The sequence below is a fragment of the Coenobita brevimanus genome, chromosome 8, assembly GCF_032717465.1.
Source record: "Coenobita brevimanus isolate Jiangsu-jjx chromosome 8, ASM3271746v2, whole genome shotgun sequence".
Taxonomy (NCBI): Eukaryota; Metazoa; Arthropoda; class Malacostraca; order Decapoda; family Coenobitidae; genus Coenobita; species Coenobita brevimanus.
Genome location: NC_136961.1, coordinates 8,050,453 through 8,067,442, shown reverse-complemented (window position 1 = coordinate 8,067,442; position 16,990 = coordinate 8,050,453). Strand labels below are relative to the sequence as shown.

General features: G+C 42.0%; 1 protein-coding gene across 1 annotated transcript in view; it reads right to left on the bottom strand.

Moving 5' to 3' along the window:
• LOC145406396 (putative glutamate receptor) overlaps nt 1-16,990 on the bottom strand; it is a 99,881-nt gene that overhangs the window by 27,760 nt on the left and 55,131 nt on the right. Inside the window, exons 8-12 of the mRNA XM_080277560.1 lie at nt 15,179-15,268; nt 14,704-14,772; nt 6,467-6,614; nt 5,468-5,685; nt 911-1,062 (exon numbers count right to left, since the gene is read on the bottom strand). Coding sequence (XP_080133686.1) covers nt 911-1,062; nt 5,468-5,685; nt 6,467-6,614; nt 14,704-14,772; nt 15,179-15,268 — 677 coding nt within the window. The remainder of the gene's footprint in view (nt 1-910; nt 1,063-5,467; nt 5,686-6,466; nt 6,615-14,703; nt 14,773-15,178; nt 15,269-16,990) is intronic.

Here is a 16,990-nt window from a genome sequence, read left to right as displayed (position 1 = left end):
CAGTCATCATCGCCATTAACATTTTCACGTCATAAACATTATCAGCATTGTTGTTACATAAACTACATCCGATATTACCAAGTTACTTCTATGACACACTTTGTATTCTATTATTGATACCATTAAATGCTTATAATTGGCTTTGAAGAGATTTAACGAATTACAGGAATTCGATAAATTGTTCATTAACCCCTTCATAGTTTGAGGGTTTTCATAATTTACATAAGTCGTCAGGGAGTAAGAAATATATATATATATATATATATATATATATATATATATATATATATATATATATATATATATATATATGCTATAAAACTCAAGGTATTAATCCACAGTAATATAATCTAACGTCACCCAAGTAATCCTGCACCATGAACTCATCTAAAGATGCATGATATCAGTTTCCTCTGCATGGTCTCTTCATATTCCGCCGTTATCATGGTAAAAACCAATTATCTACCTTACCCCTAAGCATAAATCACTGGCAGGAATATAAAATCACCTAACATTTTGGGGTGGGATTCCCATGCATATTTAGGATCGACCCCATGCTGGGACTTAAATTTGTCTGTACAGAAAGGTTCCGGAAAGGAGAGAGCAGCGTCTTCCTTTGTCGCCTGTTCCTTCTACAAAAAGTGTTTGTTATTCGTAGTTTATATGTTTTCTGAGGGGAAAAAAATGGCAAGTGGAGTGCATAATCTTTCCATGACTCTAGTGTTTCCTAAAAAAAAAAAAAAAAAAAAAAATCAAAGTTATGACAAGGAATTGGCCACATATGTGTCGGAGAGAGCCATCATGGAAAAGAATATTGGGTTTCTTCCGACCATGGGAGAAGTAACGTAAGCCAGTTAAATAAATCAGACCTACCCTACCAAACCCCAGTAACTGCTGTACATGACCTCACCTGAAGTCCCATGATATGACTTTCTTCTGCGTGGTCTCGTCACACACCGCAGCAAACTGCGCCTGTACTAACCCGTGCCTCGCCGTCCAGCAGTCAGGAATGGTGCCAGAGCGCCCACTGAGGGCTGTCCGCTTAACCTCATCATCTGATTCCTTAAACGCAGTTATTAATTAAGAATATCCACACACTAGTTAGCCCTTCGCTTAGATGAAGTATTTTTCATATTAATTTGGCAACCACTAGATTATTTAATTCAACTAAGGAAGGACCTCTAGCAGACCAAATTAAATGAAATTGCTTGAAGACTGCACTGATGAAATACATATGATGTAATCAGCGTGATGGGTTAAGCCCTTTGCAATGGTGACGTCCTTATTACTGTATGTTTTGAAACTAAAAGATGGATTGTTATATCTTCCAGGTCAGTCTTGATCCACTACGACCAAGCAGTATTTAGATCCGTTTAGGTTTATTCAAATAATCTAATGATTATTCAGGCCATTCAGGCCCCATTTGGCTCAGCTCCATTCAGAGCCGTTCACGACCAGTTAAGTCCATTCAGGTTTATTAATGTCGCATCAAGTTCTGTGTGGCTCATCAAAATCCATATTGCCCTGTCCATGTAATTTTGCCTCAGTCTGAGACAATTCATATCCAGTTAGTTCATTCAGTCCCAGTTTGGCCCATTCAGTTATATTAAGTTCACTTTTGATCTTTCAGTTCTAGTCCTGCCCAGTCATATCATCAGGTTCACTCAGGCATTTCAGAGCCAGTTATGTCCATGCAGGTTCATCAGTTCCACTTCAGATCCATTAAGTCCCATCGTATTAAAATTTTCTTAGGCAGATAATTTCAGGTCATTTTAAGATGACCCAAGGACAGTTAGGTTCATTTACGTCCAATTAGGCACTTTCAGGATATTAAACCTTCCATCTTTAGTACAGTATGGGTATGTCAGAGGTGGGAAAGCGCAATGCTTCAGGTGCTGTATACATACTTCCACTGGGTTTTGCCCAACACGCTGAAACTTGATGGTGCTAGTTTAAAGAGATGTTCCCATACCCTCTTTCTGAAGTTCCCATGCATCATCAGTGCTTGCCAGTAACCATAAAGCCATGAAAAAGAAAATGTGTTTCTGCTAAGTGCCACGTACCTGTTCATCATCGAAAAACTGGGTAACACTGAAGTGCGAAATACACGAGCTATGAGTAAAGGAAAAGTATCTACAGAGCTTTGTGTGCATAAGCATGATATATAATTTCCCAGCTAGTTTATGAACTTGTGTTGTAGGAGGAGCAAGTATGGTGTAATATACATCTATATCTATATCTACTGTATATATATATATATATATATATATATATATATATATATATATATATATATATATATATATATATATATATATATATATATATATATATATATATATGTATGTATGTATGGAGCCTCTGTTGTACAGTGGTAGAGTGTACACGGGTGAACCAGGGTTCGCGACCCGCCAGGGTAATAAACTTTGGGAGTGTTCACCCGGCCACGTACTGCATTGGCGGACACAAGGGGTGCTGTGGTTGAACCAGTGTCGCATACTATAAAGTATGCTTGCACCCAGTCAGCTTGCGCGGGCCGATTACAATTGGTTCACAGACTACACACACATCCAAAGCCACTCCAACACTACAGTTACACTTGCAAGCACTTCTCACCCTACATACAATCTCTACCAGACAGCCTAAGCCACTTGGTAGATATACATTGGCTGTATCGTCCCGACTTCGGTCGGGATAGGCCGGTCCTGCAGTGGACACTCAAACGGCTGATAATGATGATGATGATATATATATATATATATATATATATATATATATATATATATATATATATATATATATATATATATATATATATAATGCATATTTACATGTTTCACTTGAACCAATGCAACTTGGGAATACTGAACAAAGTATTCCGCAAAATATCACCAAAAGTTATCAATGAATTTCAATGAAATTTTGTGGAAAGATGGGCCATGGACCAAGATTTTTTTTCATTTTTTTTTTTATTTTTGGGGTGAATCTGAATCCGGTCAGGATCCTATATCCACTGATCTAGATCCGGATTTTATATCCACTGATCCGGATCCGGATCCTTTATCCACTGATCCGGATCCTTTTTAATGGCATTGGTGGATGTATGCGCTCTCTGGGTGTTTTTTAGTTATGTAATTATTATGCACTCGTGATGGTTAAAGAACGAAATTAGGGCTGCTTGCTTGAATTACTATGTTATTGGGAAGTCCTAAGAGCCAAGGAAACGTCCACACACGGTATTATGTACGTATTCATGATCAGTGCCATATACTCTGCCACATCATAACATGGTTTTGCTGAGATCGATTCGTCCCTGTTTACCAGGATAAAAAATTTCCGACCTTCATCAACAAGGAAGGGTTAAGGTGCACTCAGGTCCCTCACATGCATTCACACTCAGTTGTGTGAGTTCAGAACAGTTAGGGTTCATTCAAGGCCAGTCACATCCACGTAGGTTCATTCAGGTTCAGTTCAGTTCATTCAGGTCAAATTATATCCATTCGACCTAGCCATTTTAGATCAGTTTAGGACCATTCAAGACCATTTGGGTTCGTTCAGATTTAGATAAATCCTATATAGGCTATTGAGGTCCATTGTGGCTCCGGTAAATTCAGGACAACTCTGGTCAGTTTATGGACATTCAGATCCCACTAGGTCTCCCAAGGATCTTTTAGAGCCATTTAAGCCTTTATTGTCCAGTGACACTATATCTAATCTATTCAGGTCAAGTCACATTCATGTAAACCTAAATCCATTCTAATCATTCTAGTCCATTTCAGTTATGTTTGTGCACAGGTATATCAGGCCAGAAGTAGCCTACTCCAATCAGTTTAGGTCTTTTCACATAAATTTAGTCGATCAGATCAATAACTATCAATTCATGTGTAGCCTATCAAGGCATGTAAGGTAGTTTAGCTCTATCATCGCAATGATTTTTAAGATATGTTAATTCATGTCCTTCAGATCTTGTTAGATCTATGAAGGTCCATCTGCTTACTTTACATCAGTGCAGGTCGTAACACTGTCAATGACCACCAGTTATCAGGATTATGTGGCCTTGATCTTTTATTATAGGGAGAGAAAGTTTACTGTCTTTTCTGGTCGGTCGGAGAGACCCAGGAGGAGAGAACAATGTTGGAGTTGTAGGGGAACGTTAGGGTAGGCCTTCTCTGTCCCATTATGCTCATCGTATTGCAAGTGAGGTGAGGTAATGAATAGGCAGATTAGGGTCCATGAAGTTTATCGTGAGACAGCTGCTTGGCTGAAAAAGTTGAAGAGCTTGACGTGGCCCGTTGTAGTGTCACGGGCAGTTTATGCCAGCTGCCACCTTCCCACTCTCCTTCTAGCTCTTACTCTCCTTCTTCCCCGGCCCTCTCTGGTTGTGAGGTCCTTCATGTGATTTCGAGGTATAAATCTACTGCCGAGGTTTCCGGCTCAGTGACGTGTGTGTGTGTGTGTGTGTGTGTGTGTGTGTGTGTGTGTGTGTGTGTGTGTGTGTGTGTGTGTGTGTGTGTGCTTATGGCACGTTTACGTCACCTGATCAGAGACCTCATCTTATGTCTGGGATATATTAGTGTCTAGCTGCGGGGGAGTGTATCAAACCTCTTCCTAGAGAATTCAGACATAACTACCTGTCTATTAAACATTGTTACATGTTACCTATATTGTTCGGTCCCCCCAGACTGTCGTACCTGGCTACGATGTATATTACAATGTTACATCACATAATTCCAATTGAGAAGTGTGCCAGAAGTACACCCAGCCAGTGTTACAGTTTTAAAATATGTTGTTTCAGGCATTTCAGGAAAGGTTGGTGTGGATGAAAACAAGTGGGTGCGATGGACCTGAGTGACTGTGAGTGGTAGTATAGCACGAACCATACCCTGTGATTAAGAGCATTGTGGGTCAATTGGTTATTAAGGCAGTATTTGTTATGTTATTGATCACATCAGAGCATATACTGGTAAAGTGAGTAGACAGAAGTCTGCAGGATAGGTTGGGATGATGGTGGCTAGGTAGGTAGTCTGAGGAGGTTATGTGATGTGAAATTCGGCGTCTTAGGTAGGCTGATATGATGCAAGTTATCAATGGAGGAGTAAAAACTTGGTCAGGTGGGTGGACAGAAGTGGGTGTGATAGGCAATAGAGGTGATGGGTGGTGAGGCACTGTAGGGTGACTGCTCGCTGGGAAGACAGGCATTGTTTGAGGGGCAATAATGGTAGTGGTATCACTACATTAGTTTCATTTACCCATTGTAATCGAAAGCACACGCTGCCCACAATCTAGAGGAGGCAGGTTCATTTCATGGGCCGACCATGAAATCTTTGGACAGAATCTGTTTATCCCACTTTATTTGCACCTATAACTGAAACAAGGACAGGATCTGTAAAGCAAAAGTTATGTGCTATAGTCAGAGGAAATGATTGTTTACTGCTTCCTTGTCAGTCATATTCCTTTTTCTACTCACCTCGAGGTACGTTATCATCATGGCCCCCCTCTCAAGCCTCCATGGGATCTCTGACTGTGCTACTAGGTCCTGGAGTGAGTCTATGGGGATGGTCACTCTTGGCACGGTGAGCATGGCGGTCAGGATGCCGCTGTAGGACGACATGAACACGAGCGACGCCGCCAGCCACGTGACCACCAACACACGACCACTGTCATGCATAGGCAGCCACTCAGAGCCTCGCCAGAAAGGTAGGCAGAGGTTAGATGAGTAAATAGGTTGACAGTGACGACATGAAAACCAGTGATGCAGTCATGCACAGGCAGCCATTCATGACCTGACCAGGGACGTAGAAAGAGGGCAGATAGGTAAACAGGGAGAGGGAAAATACGTAGACAGGAACATGAACACCAATACACAACCACCATCAAGCACAGATAACCACACAAACCCTAGGCACGAATGTAAAAGCAGAATGAAACTTACTAAATTAATTACATTACTTGCTGGAATTCTATCCAAGACCCAACACACTATGAGTGCATGACATAGACTACTGGGGCAAGAGAAGTACCCCATGTGCCTGGCGGCTATGTGGACTTTTATACACCCTGTCACAGGAAGGGACCCGGTGAGAAAGCAGGAGGTAAACAGGGAAAGACTATGGAAACTTTAGGTAATTTTGGAGACAGCAGGTAGCGAGAAAGTAAGGAAGGAAGCAGGAATACACAAAGGGTGGGCTTGCTAGGATGAAAAAGCCACGACAGACAGGCAAAGATTCTCCATACACAGCACTCTGCTAGAAATCCACTTGGCAGTATAATGTGTGTTGTGGGAATGGCTCAGTCTGCTGATGTGGAGGTGAGTGTGGCTGTGGAAGCAGTAAGTGAAGACAGGTGGAGGTTAGAAACTGAGATCATTGACTGAGCCGTCCCTGCAGCACACAGAATTTCTCTTGGCAGAGTGACAGGCAAGCGCTTTATATGGACCACCCTGTATAGTAAGTGTACAGCAACTCACTCTCCTGAGCGAAGGTCTGCAGTACCCAAAGTCCGGCCTTGCTAGCAGTGTGGCGGGTGGTATAATTAAGGATACGACTTTCACCCACCTGCAGCACCATCATCACACCAGCCACACACACCATAGATACTAGGACCAAAGCCCACACCTGCACCACCAGTAAAACAGGAATGCACATTTATGGGGACATTGTGATTGCTACTGACTTTTCATAATTACTCGTACATATCAATGAAATTAGTTAGGAAATATTAGGATACTGCTACTAAAACCTTAAGTAATAGGAGTATCTGTTAACAAAGAAATGACTGAACCATTCAGTATAGTTTAACTGGTGTTCAGTCACGTCTGTCACTAAAGACATAACATCTTATGTATGCTGTATCCTGTTTACCAAGCCACTTTCGGTTGTGTAACTCTGTATACACATTAAGCTAATGGTGAGGCCCAGCATATACACACTGTATCTTCTAGATGCTCTAGCACTACCTGCCTCCAGTACCTACATATCTATTTCTGTATCTGTCGGTCTGCTTATGTATCTGTTTCTCTACCTGTCTGTCTGTCTGTCTGTGTCTGTCTCTAGATAGATAGATAGATAGATAGATTGACTGATAGGCAGATAGATAGATAGATAGATATATGTACACTCTCATTTATCCATAGTAATTCAGTCAGGTCCTATGCTGGTTAACCCACCGCATGCCGGCTATTTTTAGCCCTGTGGGTCACCCCAGTGCCGGCCATTTTTCGACCTTTTTTTTTTGGCTAAAGTGATAGATTTTGATGTGGAAACAACGAATTTCGCCATTGAAATGCTCACCAAGGCTCGGAAATGAGTTTTATCGAGTCCTGCATACTCGTTTACAGGCATAGCCGCTCTCTCACGGTCACCACGTACGTGAGAGAAAGCCGTTTTGTATGTAAGGTATACTAAGGTACTTTTGCTGGGAAGGTATAGCAATGTTCAGTACACTTTTCTGATCGCTTATTACTTCAGCATCTATCACAATTTGCATGTCTTTCTCATTGTGAATGCATTATCTTACAATTACTTGAAGATAGGTACAGCCTGACTTCATTATGTACAGTCCTGGCACTTACAAGAAGGTATTTACAACTTGACATCACTATATAGTCCTTGCACTTACAAGAAAATATATACAACTTACATTTATATGAAAATATTTATAAAATGCCATCACTATGTACAGCACTGGGTGAGGCACACAGGCAGAGTGAGGCAGAGCAAGCGTGAGGAGGGGAGCCAGTGAGTGTATGGCCTTGACAGACTGGGGGATGGTAGAGGAACAGTTACCTTATATGCCTGCCAATTTTTACCTGTGAATCTTGAAAAATGCAGTCACAATGAAGTTTTTTATTTTAGACTGTTTTAAAATGACACTGGCACTGGTCGAGGCATTATGTCAGACTGTTTTAAAATGGCACTGGCACACAGCGGGTTAATGCAAAACGCCAGCTATTGCATATCCGGCACAACATTCAGCTTTGAGCTGGATATTATGATTCTATCAGTCTCACCCTTCAATCCTAAAACTTTCCCATGAGCAAAAGATGAAAACTAAGCATATAAAGACAATACAAATACAGTAATGATACAGTACAGCAATACAGTACTGTTCATAGTGTACTATTTTATGCAGTATACTCACCAATTGTTGTCATTGATGGAGGGTAGAGTTGTACACCGTGCAGTACAGTATTGTATTGTACTGTACAGTACACATAATCTCTTGTTGTCTAGTGGCGGATGTCTCACCCAAAGATTACTTCGGCTCGATCATCTCGAACTTGATCTCTGCCATGGGTGCTGAAGTGAGTACTGGAGATGGAGTGGCAGAGTCAGGCAAACGTCCTAGAGACCTCTGACTGGGGGAAGACAAAAGGTGGTGGTGCCATGACCAAGATGCATGGCTGAGATGAAGAAAAAGTGACCGTGGTGTTGCCTGGCTAGAGTTAAACAACGAAAAAAAAATATGAGGAAGTAGAGGGCTGGGGTAACAGGCCAGTATGAGGAGGTCGACGGCTGGTGCGACATAGGAAGATGTGAGGAGGTTGTGGACTGTGGCAATGGAGAGGTCGATGTCACAGAGTGGAAAAAGGACGTGATGGAGGACTGCTTAGGGATCCTTCTTAACTGCAGCTTTATCACATTTTCACGGCCATATCGCGGGTAAGTAGCCATGGTGTCAGCAAAGTTAGGCTGCCAATTAGGATGCTCACTGTAGTCTAGAAGGACGTCCACTGTATCACAAACCTGCTGGAGCCTCAGGATTTCTGCCACTTCGTCGTCATCATCGTCCTCCTCTTCCTTCTTCACTTCAGGCTCTGTTCCTCCTACAGTCACGGACTCCACAATTTCCCTGTTGGAGAGAGTCTGGCACCAGGGGTCTCCCTCGTTGACTTCCAGCCAATCGTGGATTGTATTCTCAGTTACTTGTTCTCCTGCTGATTCCATATGCCAGATGAAGTCCTGAGCTTCAAAGCCAGTTAAGCCAGCAATTGCCTCATCACTCTTGAGGAGCATGTTCCAACCATGCTCAAACATCAGTGCAGAGATTAATTGTAGACTTGAGGGAATATCAGTTTTGTAATAGATTATATAGTAGTTGTAGCCGAGCTGTAGGTAACAGCGAGTAGATACGTGAGGAGATAACTTCAGTTCACTTGTAGTCAGTGACAGAAGATAAAGATGGATACTGAGGTTTGATTGTAGTTTATTTCTTCAGAGTGAATATCTCAAAATTTACACTGTTAACTTCGTGAGCCTGACCCCATTTAACACTACTGTGCTTCTCTCTCGAGTCTAGACCCCTTTCTTGCTCTCTCCTTTCCAGTCTCCTAATTCCTTCTGACCTCTCCTCCTCTTTCTTTCCGTATATAAGAACTTCTATCACGCGGGCTATACTACCGTCGAAAGTTCTAGAAGCCTGGTGTGTGTGTGTGTGTGTGTTTGTGTGTGTGTGTGTGTGTGTGTGTGTGTGTGTGTGTGTGTGTGTGTGTGTGTGTGTGTGTGTGTGTGTGTGTGTGTGTGTGTGTGTGTATTGGTCACGAGGTGCTGTTTGTGGGCTATTGTGCTGTGTGAGATATTCCTGAGAGGTGCTAACGTCATTTCCTTTGGACCCTAGGCTTGACATTGACCTACCCTTTAGACTATATATGTATGTTGCTAGTTATTATGTATTAAGATATTGTAGAATCCTGACAGGAATACCGCTCAAGGTTAGCCAAGCCTCACTCCTCCCTGATGTCCACGCCTTGGGCTGCCTCTTCCTCATCCTCGAGCACAACCATCACTTTTTCCATGAACCTTTTTCAGTACAGCTGCATTGTTGCAGTGATAATACCCTGGTCCAAAGGTTGCAAGACTGAGGTCGAATTAGGGGGCAAAACATAACCCTAATATGACCTCCATCTCCAGCCAACTCCATCTCAGAAGAATGAGTAGGAGTGTTGTTGAGGAACAGCAAAGCCTTCACCTGGTCATGGGCAAGGCCAAGACTCTTGATTTGATAATGAATAATCTCCTTCACAGCATGATTGTAAAACCAGTCTTTAACCCGCACCGTCCCGGCGACGTGAATTAACGTCCGCACATGATGTGCACTCATGTCCCAGCGATGTGAATTAACGCAGCAACATTGCAAGTTGCATAATTTTCACATTTTTTAAAATTCGCGCCTGATTTTTGTTTCGCCCGCCTACGCAAGCCTCACCTACTTGCCGCCAGGCGGATAATCCCCTAGACCCAGATTAACCCCACCTGACCCTGTGATCGTCCACTTATCAGTCAGCAGTCACCCAGGTCAGACATGGCGCGTCGTGGGCTGTCAGACGAGGAGATATAAGTCGCCCTGGATACCTTTGAAGGGGATAGTGATTCCCCACTGGACGACGACACCCTCGATGTCGATTATGTGCAGCCTGAGGAGGTTACCAGCAGCAGTGATGAGGAGGTCCTTTCCCCAAGGAAAGTCAAATATATAACATATAGGAGGGCAGGGGACGGCCAGCCTGCACCACGTGTTGCATCTAGGCAGCAACACATACCATCAGATGAGGACGAGGACGAGGACGAGGACTAGGAAGCAGTACATGGTGGTGTATTTTCCTGGCTGGGGAAGGAAAAGATATCGCCACGTGGGACTGGGACAGACGTCACATCGCGACTGTTCCACAGGTATGTTCCTTCTATGTGTTCTGTGGCAGGAAGTAGTGGTGTGGGGATGGTTAGGGCAGCAGAAAGTGAAAGTGTTGGGGCAGGAGAGCTCAGACAGATTCGTGAAAGCGAGAGTGGTGTGGGGGAGACAACACGTCCACGTGGTGTTCGTGTTAGGCGTGGTTTGAGTTAGCAGAAGGTGAAAGCACTTGTTTAACATGTAAAGGGGTAATATATTGAAAATGTGTGTAGTGTGGTAAGGCCTGTACATACGCAATAAAGTGTCGCTCAGTATCATAATAGTGCCATGTTATCTTATGTGATACTAATCATAGGAGGTTGTATAGTTACTGTAAAGTTAGTATGTAAGTTGAAAAATAGTCTAAGTTGAAAGTCACAGAACATACAGTCAGTAGCTAAATAACCGCTAGGAAGAATTCTGCTCACGGTGTAAAAGGAGTGGGAAATTCCCCAAGGGCTCTAAATTTAGCCACCAATTATGGGATAAGCTGTCTCCCAGTGTACCACCATCCCACCTCTCTCTCTCTCTCTCTCTCTCTCTCTTTATATATATATATATATATATATATATATATATATATATATATGTATTAGGATAAGGCTTACTATAAATCGTGTACTACTGTGAAAGCAAATATCTAACATGGAAAAGGCCAGAATGTAATGTAAGAAGTACTATAAAGGGGGAGAAAATAAATTCAGAGGTGAAAAAACAATGACATGACATGATTTACCTACGTAAATTAGCGCTACTTTTATGCTAATTCTTTTCATAAAGCATGTACTTCTGTCTAACATGTAAATGGGTAATATGTTATGTTATAAGTAATCAAAAAGGTGAAAAAATAGAATCTGAGTTGAAAGAAGCATGAAAGACCAAGTTGTCACTTGGTAAATAAGCGCTATTCTTATGCTAATTCTTTTCGTAAAGCAAGTACATCTATAAAACTAATTGTATAACATGTAAGTGGGTTATACATTATAAGTAATCTAAAAGGTGAAAAAATAGAATCTGAGTTGAAAAAAGCATGAAATAAAATGATCTCACTTGGTAAATAAACACTACTTTTATGCTAATTCTTGTCATAATGCCTCAAAATATGTACAAACAATTATGTAAAGTTGAAGATGGTATGATGTTATTGTGGAGGTAATATGGAACATGAAAAATACAATAGCTGATGAAATAACGATGTTTGTTATCCACCGGTGACATAATCGACCGATTTCGCTAGGGTCGCACAATGGTACATACCTTATTTCTCAGAGTTTTCTGTATAAAACCCAATATACTTCTGGTATACATATTTCCAACATATGAATACATGATAATAAACGTATACTGCATCAGTTCAGAGTACCCGTGCCACCATAGAAAAAGAACAGTGAAAACACTACTCATGGAGCATGGCAGTACCTGTCAAACCTACGTGCTCCAGGTAAGCCATTTCTGGACCCAAGGGACACCTTTCTTTGTGATTTTCCTTAATTTCTGACCAAAAGCGAATGTTTGAGCAAAAAAAAAAAAAAAAAAAATAGTCCAAAAAAAGCCGGGACTGGGGCAGACCAAAGCTCAGAAAACGTCGGGATTGGGTGGGTTACAGATCTTGGCCGGAAACCAAGCCTTCAGTGAGTGGAAATAAATCACTGGTAGACGATCCATTAACCCCCGGAGACAAAGTGGCTGTTTACTGTGCCCCGTTACAACAGGTTCCAGACAGTGGGTGCCTGTTGCATTGGCACAACACAAAACAGAGACGTGCTGTTTGCTCCCCTTTTGATCAGGTATCAACTTCTCCCTCTCGTCAGTCAAAGTATGAGTCAGCACTGACTTGAAGAACAGACCAGTTTCATCAGCATTAGAAACCTGATTGAGACGTAACCCTTCCTCCTCAATTAGGTTTTCAAGCTTGGTGTGGAACTTATATATTCCTTCAGTGTCTTCATCCAATGCGTCATTATAGGTTATCTTATTGGACAACCCATATAGAAGTTTGAACAGAGTCAGCCTGCCTTCAGACTCCTTAAAATCTGCTATCCCTAGTTGCTCAGCGAAATTTGTGGCTGCAGCTTTCAGCTCGACAGGGTACACAATCACGACACTGGCACGTTGTTCTACTTAAGGAAGACCTGGTCGAATTGACAAAAACGTGACTAGGCCATCATCTTGCGTTCATGCCATTGCATGGTCTCAACATGATCCTGGGAGAACGTCTTGATACAGTGTTCGTTCTTCCACAAATCCTGCAACATGGTCTGGGACATATTGTGGTGCTCCATTAGCTTTGTGATGGTCCAGTCTTGCTCCACTGTCTCGATTATCTCCATCTTTGTCTCCATGGAGAAAACAATACAAAGCCTCTTAGCAGGTGGTGTAGGCGATACAGAGGCAAGGGGAGGAACAAAACACCAGACCAGAAGGACGTGCACTGGCCAGGGCACCACCACAATAGCCACAAACTCAGCCATATCCCACAACTACTGTACTGTTGTTACGAACAATTTCAGGCCACAAGTGAGGCAAATCAGGAGAAACCGCACGAGGAGGGAGGAGATGCGGGTAGGAGAAACAGCAGTGGGGGGGGGAAGTAGAAATAACACTCTTAAACAGTAAAGTACACAATAATTTTACAAAAACTGCAAAGCACTAGGATATGACCACTGACAGGTCATTAACTTTGTAATGCAATACTGTACTGTACACTACCTCGAACATAGGACGCCATAGAGGTAGGAACAGGACCCTGGTTTTGCGGCCACGAGGTAAGATCAGTGGACCACACAGATACGTCTTTATTGAAAGACATCCATGGGCAAAAATGAGAGTGCAATGGGTATTCTCATCGTGCCGAGTGAGACAGATGCTGATTGGCTGGTGCATAGCAGGTGTTGTCATTGGCTCACGAGTTTCTGGATTTCCCCTGGAGCCGGTTGACTACCACTTACAGGCTGAGTGAGACCCCTCAAAGCCGGATATTTCATTGGACTGTCGGTTTCATCCAATTTCAGCGCAGAATGTTGCATAATAATCCTCCAGTATTGCTTTCATAGAGCAAAGATAGCTGCACTGGATATTGTACTGGGCCGGATATTGTGGTTACAGAAAATTGAGAGTTTACTACACACACACACACACACACACACACACACACACACATATATATATATATATATATATATATATATATATATATATATATATATATATATATATATTATCATCATCATCAGCCGTTGAGGTTCACTGCAGTATATATATACAGTATATATATATATATATATATATATATATATATAGATATATATATATAGATAGATAGATAGATATAGATATAGATAGATAGATATAGATATAGATAGATAGATAGATATAGATAGATAGATAGATAGATATTCATGGTCCACTCCTTTGCATTTCCATTAGAAGCATACTGTAGATGCTACCTCGTCCAGGCGTGCAAAAGAAGAGTAACCAGTTGTCAATACCTAAATGGCATTGTGTAAGGAATAACTTAAGCCAGCCCTTGGATGTAAACCCTTATAAGCCACATCCTGGTGAAGCTTCTTCACCAACACACCGCCAGGTGGTCCATTTAGTTACATGGTTACCAGTCAGCATTGCAAATGATTTCCTGAGTTACCAGATGCCATCAACTAAAGTCGTTAAAGATCTCTCATTGTCCCTTTGTCATCCCTGATGTAGCTTATTCAAGTGCATGTTTACTGTAGATCGTGGTCTGGCATACAACAGCCTCTGTTCGATGAGGAAAACAAGTTTCTTTTCTGGGGAACTTTGGCTGAGTGGTGTTAGAGTGCATTGTCCTTGGCTGTGTCTGCTGGACTCAACATAATGCATTCTAACCTACCATGTCCTAACTAAACTACCCTACCTAACCCAGTTCTTCTAACCTTCCCTACACTAATCTACCCTAACCAGACCTAAGGCAACTTGACCTGGTATACCTCAATGCAGCCAGACCAAACCTAACAATCCCATCCACTACCAGCCTACTCAACCTTGACCTGAGAACCTGACCTGGGGAGTGAAAGGTTTAAGGAAGCCGGTGAGATCATTCTCGAGTGTGGGTCTGGAGGTGATGACGCCCTGGGAAAGCATGCAGAAAGAATACCATATAATTCCTATAGTGAATGAACAGTGGGTTATTTTCTAAAATTATTATTTTTTGGATCTTCACTAATACTCATGATAAATTAGCAGTGATATAATGTCAAGAAGTATTTAATTTGGGTCTTAACCACTTTTCATGGTAAAGAATCAGTAAATTATAATGACATAACTTTGCTTGGATCTTAACTAAATCTCATCATAAACGGTAGCAGTGAGTTACCGTCAGAAAGTATTGGATTTGGCAGTGTGTATTCACTTTAACTTTACCCTCAGTTTCGCTGTAAGTGTTTAGTGGACGGATTTGTGAAAATAAGAATAAAAATAAGCAAACACATATCCAACTCAGGCTGATGAAAGTTTGTGAATATGGTGAAGTACATACCTGAGCATCGTTGTGGACGGCCACGGTGAAGTCGGCAATCTCTGCCCTCTGGGCTGACACAAAGAAGGGACCTAGGGCAAACTCCACCTCCTGCAGATTAATTGGTAAATGGATAATACCATGTCCTAAACATTTAAACTGCAAACAGAAAGGTAAACTCTCAGTTTGATGGTCATTTATGGGATGCATTTGATTATTAAATTTGACTAACACAATAGCCCATTTCCTGCAACACACCCTTAGGAGGTCAGTCCTCACTCACTTATTTTGCCCCAAGGACCTTTTCCGGAACTGACCAGTGATCCCGCATGAACCTAATTTTCCCACTGGATGTGTTTCCTATTGTGGTCATGTAGGTATTTTCCCCAGAGACCAATTTTCCACGATGCACCTACTTTCATCATAGATATTTTCTCCTCCAAAGAACACTTCTCCCATGGACTTATTTTCCTCTCATAGATCTATTTTTCTCTTGGACCCATTTCCCCTCATGAAACCGGACAAAATTAGATCTTCAGAATGTGGGTATTACGTGTAGCTTACACATGTGAGCGTGGGAGAATTTGCCTGTGATACGAGGAATGTGGGGAAGATACGAGTATATGGGTGTGCATAGAAAGAGTTGTGTTAGTGATCTGTGCATCTCGGCAAGAATGGTGCCTTGTGGTGGATAAGCGAGCATGAGTAACCAGTTAGTGCGTGGACGAGTGTTCTGTGTTTGTTCATTGAAGTCACTTTCATCTAAGAGAAGAGGGAGTCCAAGAAAGAGTACCAGTACGAAGATCACAATGCTGTGCCAGGGAGTGTAACATGACTCTCCCAGCCAATGTCAAATGATGTGGTCGAGAGGGCACTTTGCAGTATAACCATGTGTGTTACTAAAATAAGGCTGGCTGTCGCAGTCAGGTATATCACAACCCATTTGGTGTTGAAGAGAGACACTTTCAAGTGGCTGTACTGATACGACCTGGCGGTGAGTTCCCAGGTTTGACATATGCTCTACAGTACTTTCCCTGCTCCCCGAAAGGAGGATGGTAGCCTGCAGAAGAAAGGCAACTTCAGCCTGTGGTCCTTCGGGTTCACGTTCAAATGAACCTGGCATTGCAAGTACAACCACTACTGCTATACAGTTTTCATTCTAACTTGGCTTCAAATTGTCATATTTCATCTTGGGTGATGAATTTTAGCAACAGATTAATTATCAAAGGAATACGAATATTATGGCAGTCACAAAGAAGTGCTATGGATTGGATGTAAAACCAAAGTATTATTTTTCCTCTGCCATTTTGGTGTGCTTAACTAAGTTTCAAAAGAATGTAAATCTGGGCCAAGTTAAGGTGAATTACATATAGTATAGCCCCATTGGCTATTTAATGGGAGATGAATAAGAAAAGAAAATCGTGTCTGAGAACTCTGACTCTCCTTGTCTCACCCCTGATGTGAGTACTTTGCTGAATATGTGGCCTGTGATTTGGATTCTAAAAATCAATACTATGTTCATTTTAACCTGGTATAACTGCTGGTTCTTTGAAAGCAGTGATAAGAAACAGGGAAGTGAGCATGGAAGTGAAAAAGTTACTACATGACAGTACTGTGATACCAACTCTAACGTACGGAAGTGAAGCTTGGACATTGTTGGAGGGACACAAGTCAAGAGTGAGAGCAGTGGAAATGAGTTATTTAAGAGGAGCCTGTGGAGTCACGTGGAGAGACAGACTGACGAATGAGGATAAAAAGGAGCGTTGTGGTGTTGATGTGGATGTGATAGGAAGCGTTATGAGGAACACACTGAGGTGGTTTGGCCATGTGGAG